The sequence below is a fragment of the Symsagittifera roscoffensis genome, chromosome 9 (assembly GCF_963678635.1).
Source record: "Symsagittifera roscoffensis chromosome 9, txSymRosc1.1, whole genome shotgun sequence".
NCBI classification, from domain to species: Eukaryota; Metazoa; Xenacoelomorpha; order Acoela; family Convolutidae; genus Symsagittifera; species Symsagittifera roscoffensis.
The window spans coordinates 51,488,032-51,500,595 of NC_087070.1; the positions used below are offsets into that span (position 1 = coordinate 51,488,032).

Below are 12,564 nucleotides of genomic sequence, written 5' to 3' on the forward strand. Positions count from 1 at the left end.
ACATTGGAAACTAATTTTAACCCAATTGCCAAGCTGCACTTTGCAAAAAAAAATAACAACTGATAAACCGGTAAAAAGTAACTTTCTCCGCTAAAAAAACAGCGAAAATGTTTAAAAAAGTGAAATATGGAAAAAAGATCAGGTAAAATAAGCCTTGAACAGTTAAATTATTGCTATGCGCGGGAATCAAAGCCCCGACCTGGCGCTTACAAATCGCACGTCCGTGCATCTGCGCCACGTTCGATGCACATAGTAAAACACTAGCCACCATATAGCAGATAGATTACCTGCTATTAAATTGCAAATTCTATGCAGCACAAGTGCTAACAAATGAGCGCTTTTATTTGCGAGTTGAGTTAGAAAAAAAATGATTCGTAATATGGCTCGTGTAAATAAAAAGTGTGTTTGAAAAGTTGACATGTTCAAAATATATATGTTGTTGACGAAATTACAGTGCTGACTAAACTATTCAAATGATTTTGTTAGAAGTGGTTAACCTGGAAAAATTCTATATCCCGTCTTCATTGAGCTTGCCACAACTGAACGCGTAAGAATTAAAAACCGAAATTATCTTACCACTCTTGGCTTGAATGTGTTCGAACAGCTGAGTGATAGCACCACTCCTAAGTCCCTCCAGCAGCAACAGGTGAAATTTGCCATCCAGTACATGCACCCCAGTTATGACGTCACACTCCCCACTTGTCTTCTGCTCACTAAACATGACACAATAGATACACACTCAATTTCAACTCAGCCACCCAAGTCAAATCAGCTCCATTGCAATGACACCTCCATCTTCGAGAAAAACAAGTCGGGGACGAGAACTATTGACTCGTGTTTCATTTCTCTTTTTATTTTAACCCCACATTACCTAGGCATCAGTTTTATGATGTAACCATTAGCTTTACACAGTACTCAGTGCCGAAATATATTTAAAAAATCCTTGCAATCGGGCATTGTCTACAAAAGTATGAACAATAAATTTCAAACGTTGAGAAGAGGGGGCCGAAGTCAGAAAAGGAGCCTGCATGCACAGTATATGTTTTAAAAGAAAGACTGAGTGTGAAATGTTACGAACTCGGATAGTCTGTATGTTTTGAGTGCGGCTGGGATGGACTGTTCCGGAAGGTAGTTCAGCTGCAGTGCCTCTGAGTTGATCAGTCTGATCTTGGAGAAAACCTTGTGCAGACTGTTCTGTTCACTATGCTCACAGTACACCACTAGGCGCGAAAATGGACACTGAAACATAACAATATCATCTGCAGTTAATGCCAATTGTTAGCAACGAATCTGAATGAAGTTGATCAAGCTAAAACTGCTCATTGTTGACTGCACTCATTTCTATTATAATCCACTCTTTTCAACACGTAAACACAACGTGTCAAAAAACAAACTAACCTGAAAAGCACTCTTTTGAACAGTTAAAGTTGCAAGCTTACCGATGCTTCCCTCAATTTGATATAATCTATAATATAAATCCTTTGTCATCCCTATCCCTATATATCAATTTTTTCAAAAAATTGATCTGCACTCCCGCTCTGCAATGTCCGATCACTTGAAATCACGAAGACGCTAAGCCAAAAATTCGTGCTATCATTAGTTGACTTCATTTTTAAAATTTAATTTAAGTGTCTTTTGTTTAACGAATGCTTCGTCGACAAACTGAAATATGCTGATTTATCGAAAAAAAAATAAACTAACGAAATAAACCTAATTTTCGAACGATCAGTGCACTTATTACCAATACAACCTTTGGAAATTACCAAAACGGGGAGCCTCAATGTACCTTCCCGATAACTTTGGGTTATATAACCTACTGATTTGGGATTGTAATCCTAGCAAGTGAGAAAATACACGTACTCAAGTAGAATAGAAATTTCAAGTTCCAGTAATACTTAAGCTGATAAAAGAACGCACAGTGAAGATCAACTGAATTCGCTTTCCTGTAACGACATAAGTATTGACTTCTTTATAAAGGGAAGCATTGTCATTTCAGTTTCTTCACAGGCAGATATTATTGCTCTTTCATGAAATAGAGCACTTTAAGCTCACATTTTCCATGATTTCATATTAACTATTCATGATTTCATTATTTTTTATACTGAGGCGAAGCGGAGCTTCGCACAACTTGGCGACACAAAACAAAAAAAACAAATAAAAAATTATTATTAGAAAAGCCGCAAATACGTCCCATATATCAAGTTTTCAAGACGAACCACCTACGATCTATTTAAAACACAAGCAAAACAATCATTTATGAGAAAATTAAAAACCGGATTACTTGAGATTCAAAAATCCACACCCATTTTTCTTGCCCCTCGATTACTCACAACAATACAGGAACAAATCAACATTGCATGAACCAGAAGAAAAGTTGGAACATGGCCGAAAAAAAAGAGCGATAACGCAACAACTAATCTCAAGCATAAGGAGAGAACTTCAAACATCAAACTATAAATGGCGATCAAAATTTACCAAATTGCTGTTGACAACTCCTTTTTTAATTTCCTTCCTAGTCGCTATTCTTGGAAGGCATTCAGCGCTTCGCTCTAATACAAGCAACCTTGCATGTCTTTCAGCAAGACGACTCACAACTGGCATGCTGCAAATCTTTTAGCTACACTGTTGACTTAAGTCAAAAATTTTCTGCCAAAGAAGGTTCAAAATTTTCATTTCCCATTTTCCAGTACTAATTTTAGAGGTTATTCATATGTTGAATTCAATATTTGGTGACCGCTCTTTAGCATAAAGCTCGACTAGCATAAAAATGTGGAAACATGAAAATGAATAGACTAGCTTAATTTTGAAAGCTTTTTTCTCAGAAATACAAAACAAGAAGAATCCTTTCAAATTGAAACTTGCATTTTTGCGAAATAGAAAAATGACAAACTAAGTTATCAAACAGCAAATTAAATTCCTTCTCACATAAATTCTGATCAGTTGTACCCCGTCGTAAAAAATCCTTTTTTAAGAAATCCCTTTTTTAAGAAATCCTTATTAACGCCTATTTTGGCTTGTTTTTCCGAAAATCCGCCACCTTCCCCTCTCGATACGATTTTCAATTTTGAAACTTTTATGCTAGACGAGCTTTATGCTAGTCGATACAGCGCCGAATATTTTGATAAGGAAACTTCTTCAACTATGCGATTACGGAAAAGAGATCAAACAAATAAAAGGCTTTTTTGCATTATTCCTAAGGGTTGAAATGTTCACTTGCGATAAACAATAACAAATGCTTATTTCATCATTGAGTTCAGTGACACTTAAAATGAAGGAATGAAATGAACATTCAAATTCAAGGGTCCATTTCTTCAGCGTTCCCCTGGATTTTCTTTCATTTTTACTGCCATTATCTACTCTTTTATTATATACAACTGTAACAACAGGCGTGCATGTTTAACACTTCAGTTAACAAAATAAGCAACGCGATTTTTTTTCTCTTATTTAAGCTTCTAATACTGCTTTGAAATGAGAACCATAAACAGAGGTTTGCTGTGGCTTCTCACAAACTCAGTCTTTTACGCACTCGCAAGTTTGGGATTCGTTCGATCCGGCTTGAACACATCTTTGCTCACAACTTGGTTCGGTCTTTTGGGATCAATAACCGCGATTGGAATCTTATTTACCGAGAACAATTTCCGCATAATCCAACATGGAAAAGACAAAAGGCTATACTTTTGCTTTCTGAACACTTTTATTTTCGGAGGATCTGCATTTGGATGTCATTTCTTGTCCCTTCGTTACATTCTACCTTCAGACTCGATGCTCATAAATGCCTTCTTCTGTCTGTGTTCTTCTGTGGTCGCCGAGACCGTCCGAGAGCGCAAGTGTCCCACGCTACTATCCGTCGCCTCGGTGCTGTCGGGTGTCATCGGCACTGGCCTCATATGCAATCCACAGGCTCTCTTCTCCCTCGACATTCTTCAGATGAAAAGTCTACTTGGCGTCTCTCTAGCACTATTTTCCGGAATATTTTTCGTCCTCATGATTTCCAGAATTCGAAACTTTTCCCAGTTCCCAGTAAGCTGGTATTTTTTGGGCTACATGACTGGATCCACAGTCGCTGGCCTCTTTACGTACAGACCATTCTCGGAAGTAATTCTCTGTGCTCTTCACTTGAAGCTCATTGCGTTAGCTGCTATTTTCTGCCAAATATTTGCTGCATTTAGTATTGTTCGCGGAACATCAGACGTCACAGTTTCAGGAACATTCGTCATTCAAACTTCATCTTCGGTTTTCACGTTTATAGCTCAGATTATTCTTTTTCCAGGCCGCATTACTATTTTGGCTACTTTGGGAACAGGCTTCATAGTTGCTTCGGTGCTTACTCAAGTAGGTGTTTTGATGCTGAGAGACCAAAAAATGAGACAGATGTCGATAGAACAAATTCAGAACTGATGAAAAAACATTGAACTTGAAATCTAATAACTAGAACACGTTTCTCCCAAACCCGAACAATGAAGCGCATTCAAAACGTCCAGCGGTCGACCTTTCAATTGAATAAACTATTTAATCAATGAAGTACAAATTTTAGAATTATAAACTGTTCTTTTGTTCATGTTTTGCTAACCATAATCAAAGAATCAGTAGAATTACGTTAAGCAAAATGAAACTTAATAGCTTGAATAGCTTGTATCTTTCAATTTTTACGTTGAAGTTTAACGCTGTTCGTGGAAATGACATTGTAGTAAATTCAACAGCAGAGCTAAATTGGTCTTCAACAATTTTCATGATTCCAGTTGCCCTTCCTTACAACCACTTTTGGGATGTTTGCAGGACAAAGAGCAGCTATTACTGTTTAGTCTCGTTCGAAGTCCAAACCGGGCTAAGCAACCCGGCATTTGAACTCCGGATGGGTAACAACTTAAATCCTTTAGGCGAAATTTCGAATCGACAAAAGCGGCTGAAAAAATTTGCTGTGGAAGAATGCGATAGTGCATTCCGTGCAGCTTTCCAGTTGCATAACTATTACGTACTACGAGAGGATTGTTGCCAAGGTCAATGTATCTACTATTTCAGCTACGGCTTCAAGGAAGCTTTAATAACACCAACTGAATATTTCGCAAAAATTACCGACTATTCTGAAGAGAACAAGCATCTTAACTACCTTTTATCGTATTACGATTGCGAATGTGAGGTTAACATTATCACAAAAATTGGGTTTGGCTCAGGATCTCTGAAGCATGAGCAGCAGAGAAGCGACATGCACGAGGAGCCACAAGGAAAACCATATCAACTAAAGGTCGGCCAAGGCTGGAGTCCAAAAATCCCATATGACAACCCAGGCTATTTTCTCACCTTTCGTTGGTTTAAACATTATGTTATGTGTCCTGATCAACCATGGATTTGTCGAGAACCGAATCAAAGTTCAAATACAAATTGGTGGACTCGATTTTTCAATTTTACAGCCTAAATTTCTAAACTCAAAACAAAAATTGACTTGAAGAAGCATGAAGGACAGTCGATTCAAAAAAGTCCGATAGAAAATCAAGTCCAACAGAAAATATTTTTCTGAGCGCCATCTCAGATTTTCTCGCAAAACAAAAACAAGCACGAAGAAATTAAAAAGCCTAAGATTTCGATCTCACGTTACACCAGGGGCGGATTTACGGGGAGGGGGTCAGATTTTTGACTCCCTGCCGACCCAAAGGATCCCCCCTTTCTACTATATTGAGATATTCATTTTTGGTGACGGACCCTTAAAATTTTCTTTGGCGCTGAAACTTTGGCCAAAACAGGGTCTTTTTAGTGCATTGGAAGAGCTCGGAAAATCAATCTAGTCGACCTAAAAAAAGGGTCGCCAAAAATTTGGACAATTTTTTGAAAATCCCCCCTCGAGAAAATCCTAGATCCGCCCCTGCGTTAAACGATTTCACGTTTTTCGAACGAACGCCAGAATATACGAAAGTTAATTATTTCATCAACTGGACGTTCCTATGTCAAATCTGATTGTTTCAATTTCATTTTCTTTACACAGAGGCGAAGATGCATTTTGCATACACATGCCAAAAAGTTATGATCTATGCATATCATCGTGGTTGTTAAATTGCTCCAACTGAATTTAAAACAGATTCATTAAAATGCTTGCAACGATATTTTATTCCCGTTTTTTTATTCCATTGAAATTAATAGTATTATCTTTGACTGATTGTGATGTGCTCAGGGATACCACATTCAAAAATTATTGTCAAAATCAATTTCGTGAGTTAGATCATAAGCTCCTGCCAACATCAGCAGTCTGAAAATTTAACACAGAGGCGAAGCTATGCTTCGCGAACACTAGCCAGAACACGACGAAAGCAGCTCTATGAAGTGCAAAAACAAGAAGTTCAAATAAGCCTCAAATTAGTTTAAAAATTCAGCAACGTCTCGGATTCGATCATGCTACCTAGATTTTATGAGTCACACTCCCTAACCACTCAGCCACGGACGCCTCAAAACTCACAAACACTAGCTACAAATAAAGCAGAGAACAGATGCTATGAAATTTCCAATGCTACAGATCGCGATTATAGCAAAATTGCCAACAAATAACTGAACACTTTTCATGACCACTTTCATTGCGAGTTGGTTTAGAAAAAAAATATTCATACTAAATACACGCAGATTTTGAGTTACATTTTGACTGCCTTTCACATAGAAAATATGGTTTAAAAATCGATATACAACCACAAAATTGCCTTTATTGAAATTGATACTCTCAACAGGATAGATACAACTTATTTATTTCGCAGAAAAAAATGGCCTTTAAGCTCTTCGAATTTCCAGAACATATAATGATTGAAAAAGTTTTGATAAAATGAAACCAATTTGAGAAAACTGGATCGATAAGTATTTTTGTTTCGCTGGGAAACCTGAAAACTAAATTCCACTTTTGAAACAAGAAGTGGATCACGTTTTTTGTTAACTTTACATTTTCGCTGTCCGATAGTGGAGTTTGCCTTTCTTTTAACAACGGCGATGAAAACAACTTGAAAACAAAACAAAAGTCAAACCGCAAAAAAAATAAATTCGAGCCTGAACAAATTTTAGGACTTTAACTAAAAATCATCGCGACCTATTTAAGAGTCTAAACTAAAGTTTGAAAATTAAAGAAAACTAAAGGTTATTTGAAATGAAAAGTATTTCAAACACGTTTCTTGAAAAAAAATAGTAAAATTACTAACCCTGCATTTGATTACAAACAAGCTTTCAAACGCATACTACGAGAAATTGGGCTTTGAGTCGAGGCTACAGACTAATACTACAAAAAAGTTTTGAAGACGTTCTTGTATAATAAATACCGACAGCAAATCACTTTTATTCAGCCGTTATCAATTATTGTTTTGAAAAGCAAGAATTCAATGAAATATTTATACAAGAACGAAGAAATGGCTTTTCCATGTAAAAAAAGCTCCACTTGGTATCAGAAAGTTAAAATAGATTGTGAAACTATAAATTGAGAACCATTGTGAGCAAAAATCGTCTTCTCAAAATCTATGTCCAAATATTACCAATACATAACCATTAACATCATGCAACCATAGCACAACAAAACTGTCTAATTACGTTATAGTTTACTGTAGCATTTGATAGAACCGGAGGAAAAAATAATACACACTACGTTGCACTTATCCCGGAACTCATGTGCGTTCAAAACTTGAAACGCCACCATGAAAATAAACTTGAGACTACCTGAAATCGAGCTGACTCGTGTTAATTTAGTGCCGCATATAATTACATAACTGTCAACTAAAAAAAACTGACTCAGTCGACGCGGAGGGAAAAAACAGAAACCAAATTAAGCAAGACAACCAAAAATAGGCGAGCTCTATTGAGACCGAAATTATTCAATATTTTTGGAAATCTACAGATTTGTCATGAAAATAAGAAAGACCCGATAATAAATAATTAAAACGCGATTAAAATTTCAAAATTTAAACCCGAGAACTAATTAAAACCCGAGAACTAATTAGCAGAGAACAACTAAAAAAAAAATTTAAATTTTACAACGGGATTATTTCTTTTTCCGCGAAATATGAAACAACATTGTTTTTCACATACGCTCTGATCGGAATTTCGTTATCAATAAGAATCTGAACTATGTTCATCGACTCTTAATCAGAGTTCGTAAAAATGAAAATACAGAACGTCTCACTTTTAGTCAAAATTGGTAAAATGATAAAAATCGAAGCTTAGAAATGAAGGCCAACTAAAAAACATAGCCAAAATTTTATTCTCAGAGATCATAACTAAATTTGAAAAAATAAAAGTCAGTGCAATCAGGAAGGGCAGGGTAAAACAAATGATATTTCTGCTTTGTGCAAGAATCCAACCCGTGTGTACAAAGTATAAATTAGAATTTGCATTGTCAAAAAATGAAACTAAAACTGTACTTTTATGACAGAGTCGGCCACACAAACATATTTTTTGAAGCTACAATACAAAAACATAGCCAACAGAGAGTTGGAAAATAGTCAATGAACGCAATTAAGAAGAAAAATACGGACTTGTTTTAAAAAAAAAACTCGAAAATCTAATTTTTTTCTTCCGGATTTCCAAGAAAAAATATATGGCCTTCTAGCTTATTGAGCTTCCAGAAAAATTTGTGGTTATAACTTTTTTGATAAATTTCACCCAATTTGAAAGAAAAAAAAACAGGATCAATTGGTAAAATTTTTATTTCGATTGGAAATCTGAAAATCCACGTTCAAAACTAGAAGTCGATCACGTTTTTCGTGATTTTTACATTTTCGCTGATCGAAATTGGAATTTGCTTTTGTGATAACAAAATAAATGAACTGAATTTTTAAAAAAATCAAAGTCAAACCTCGAAAAAATAAATAATTTGAGCTTGAAAAAAATTTCCTGAAAGCTTTGAAAATAAGGCCGACTTAAAACATAGCCGATAACAATTGAAAACAAGATTTATGACCTAAGAGCTCTTTAAATATGAACAGATTATGATTGACACTTCAAGATAAAATACTTCAATTTGAAAAATAAACTGGATCATTAGTTAAATGTTTTCTTCCGCTGGTAAAATTGCAAAAAAAATCTTTTTTTTTCCAAAAAATTTCACACTTTCGTGATCTTTACACTTTTTCTATTCGATAGTGCAATTTTCCTTTCTTTAAATTTAAAGTCAAACCACGATAAATAAAATTTGAGAGCGAATCGAATCAGACAAACGAATATTCAAGTTTTCCCAGAAAAAAAATGAATTCATGCATGTCAAAGAACACTTAAGTTACGGCCAGAATTAGACTTCAAGGCCTCAAAACTCAGAAACACGCATATCACAACCAGAGTAAGTAGGAGCTGGGCCTGGAAGTAGTTCAGGTTTCAAAAATATGCAGATCCAATTTCTTACAGATTTGTAGGAAAATATATTCATGAGTTCCGGATTGAAAACCAATTGTACAACTAGTGAAAGTTTTGCCTTTGTAACAAAATTGTTTCTGAAAAAATGGTTTTAACACATGCGAGTTGAACTTCGCATACACAAGCAAAATAAAGACAGATAACGCTACTGGGAAAAACTGAATGAGTAAAACTTTGAGTCTACCAAATTTCTTAAATGACGCACGCCAATTATCAGCCTAGAACATTGCTAAGTGACGCAAGCCAATTATGACGCATATGCAGTACCAGACAATTTGAAAGAAAAAAATATCAACCAACATGCCTTAATTTATAAAGCGGACGCATTAACTATTATACGAAAAAGTTCTTTAAAAATATCCGACCCTGCCCAGGTTCGAACCCTCTTTATTTTGTTGCCGGTCTCCTTCCCTACCTCTGCGCTACAGATCCATGCTACCTTGAAGCTAAAGTGCTATATGTAACATAATAGTCTCTGTTAATATCCTTAGCATTGGCTGTACTTAATAGCTGGTTGTTGATCAAAACGAACACTTTCAAAACGAACACATTTTGTCGCAACAATACTTTCGTCGCAACAATATTTGCGACTTAGGATGGAAAAAAGAGAGTTTATACTATAAAACAAACTTTGCTCGTGTAAAAAAAGAGAGAGTTCATACTATAACACAATTCTTTTACCTTATTGCTGAGTTTATAAAACATTTGTTGAAGCTGGAGCCCCGTGAAAATGCTCAATATTTTTCGAGGTTCAATCTTATTGAAGTTTTGCAAAATGAAATTTAAAATCATGATAAAAATTATCACCATGGTACACAGCCTGAGACATTTTACATTCACTGCGAAGCATTTAAGCTATTTGAAAATCTCAGATCTAACAATAGCGTAACAACGATGGCGTAACAATTTGAACAGAAATTTAAACTGAAATCTTAGGTTCTGTTTTCTCAGATATCATAAGTACATTTGTTAGAACAAATTACTCAGAATCCGATGATGCGGGCTCAATTACTGATTCGAAAATCCCGGTTAAGGATGTGGACGGCTGCAATTGGGCAATAAAAGGATAAAAGAATAAAATAGACGACAAATTTAACGCAGAAGCTCAGCTGCACTTCGCAAACACCAAGGATTAAAACGGCAAAAAGCAGCTGCTCTTTTAAAACTGCCTAAATTTCTGCTTTGTGCCCGAATTCAAACCCCGATCTTGAGCTCAAGAGTCAAGCGACTTACAAGTTAGTCTAATGAGGATAAATTAGAATTCGTCAACATGTGAAACTAAAAAAGAACCCTAAAACAACTGTACTTTTATGACAGAGGCGAAGCGAGCTTCACATCACTTGAGATACCACACAAACATAGAATTTCAAGCTAAAAAACAAAAATATAGCCAACAAAAATAAAGCCAACTTTTTTCGCAATCACCAGATTGTTTCATTTGGCTTAAATAGCCGCAGAAATCACTTCAAATTTGTTTCCAATATTTTTAAGGAATTGTACGAAAATTGAATGACTATAATTTTTCCGTGCACTTGATGCATGAAATAATGTGACGAGAATTTTATGTGTTTGGCAATTAACCCGAGTTTCTGGCTTGGTTTTTCGTTTCTCGGATAATTTGTATATTTCTCAAATAAATCGAGATTGATTCGTATTGGCTATTGAAACATTGATCGCCGTCATTAGTGAGCGGTACGCCACAATTCAAGTGGCTAGACTACTCATGTAAATTTTTTACTACCCAAAAATTTTACCCATTCGCCAGGCCCTTGATTCATGGCCTATATCTGCAAGCCATCAATCTTTCAGTCCCAAAAAAAAACAGCTCGTGTAGATTCACGGAAATTTTTTTTTCATATTAATCAAAGGCTAAGTTTAGTCGGCCCCATTTTCGGCCGACCACGCCTTTGGCACCAATTTTCTGAAAACTTCTTTGGTACCAATGTAGACTGATTTTTAAGGGAAGCGCGCTATCAAAAAAACGCAAATTTATGGTTAAAAACGGCCGGTATTTTTTTTGAAAAAATTGACTGGCAAAATTTTGAATAAAGAAATATAGATCCCCTAATATTAATAAACATAGCCGACAAAGAGTGAAAAAGTGTCAATGAACGCAAGTAAACAGAACAAATCTAATTGTTTTTCAAAAAAATCTTTTAAAATATCATTTTTCTTTTCGAAGTTCTAAGAAAAAATAGATGGCCTTATAGCTCATCGAAATTCTAGAAAAAATTCTGGGTGCAAGTTTTTGACAAAACTCACACAATTCGAAAAAAATTGGATCAAAAGGCTAGATTTTTGTTTCGCTGGGATTTTGGATATCTAAATTCCATTTCGAAAATTAGAACTTGATGAGGTTTATCGTAACCTATAACTTTCGCATGTTGATAGTGGAATTTGCCTTCTTTTCAACAAGGCAATCAACTAAATTTAAAAGTCAAGCCGCTAAAGAAATAAATTGAGCCTGAACAAATTAGGGCTTTTCATTAAAAAAAACATCATCGCTATCTATATAAGATCCCGAACTACGTTCATCGACTCAAAAAAGATGTTCAAAAACTCAATTAAAAAAATCATCAAAAAAAGGTCTGAAAAGATTTTCTTATTGAAAACACGTCTCGAAACACAATCACCGGATTTGAAGCGTTGAATACGTATTCAGAAACATTTATCGACTGGAAACTCAGCCGTACAATCTGGGTAATCAGTCGTTGAGCCGGGGGCAAAATTTTGTCATGAAAAACTTTTGAAAGTCAAGTCCTGCAATTCTGAAGTTTCATGCTCCCACCACCCGTTCGGAGACAAAAAATCTCAAAATCTACTTTCCCTTTAAACGCCCAAAAACTAGGTCACTCCGCCAATAAAATTTCCGCCTAAAAAAATTGAAGCAAATAGAGCTTTCAACAAAAATAGATATCAAAAATAGATCAGTAAAATTACATGTTATACGAAGAAATTAAGAACATTTTCAATTAAAGTCAAACATATTTTAAACACAAAAAACCGTTAGCAAAATAATATGCAGTGCTTATTTCGTGGCAAAAAAAGCAGGCAAACATTCGAATAACCTGATTATGAAGTTTTGGCGCTCTAATTTTTTAAATTAAGCAAACACACCCACGCACAAAAAAGATAATTAGCTGAAAAAGTCAGAAACATACAAAAAACAAACAAAAATGAGTAGCTAGCATGAGTAGTTAG

General features: G+C 35.4%; 1 protein-coding gene across 1 annotated transcript in view; it reads right to left on the bottom strand.

Moving 5' to 3' along the window:
- The window catches only part of LOC134854663 (uncharacterized), a 275,825-nt gene that overhangs the window by 30,382 nt on the left and 232,879 nt on the right, over nt 1-12,564 (bottom strand). Inside the window, exons 16-17 of the mRNA XM_063871011.1 lie at nt 1,079-1,239; nt 577-713 (exon numbers count right to left, since the gene is read on the bottom strand). Of these exons, the coding sequence (XP_063727081.1) occupies nt 577-713; nt 1,079-1,239 (298 nt within the window). The remainder of the gene's footprint in view (nt 1-576; nt 714-1,078; nt 1,240-12,564) is intronic.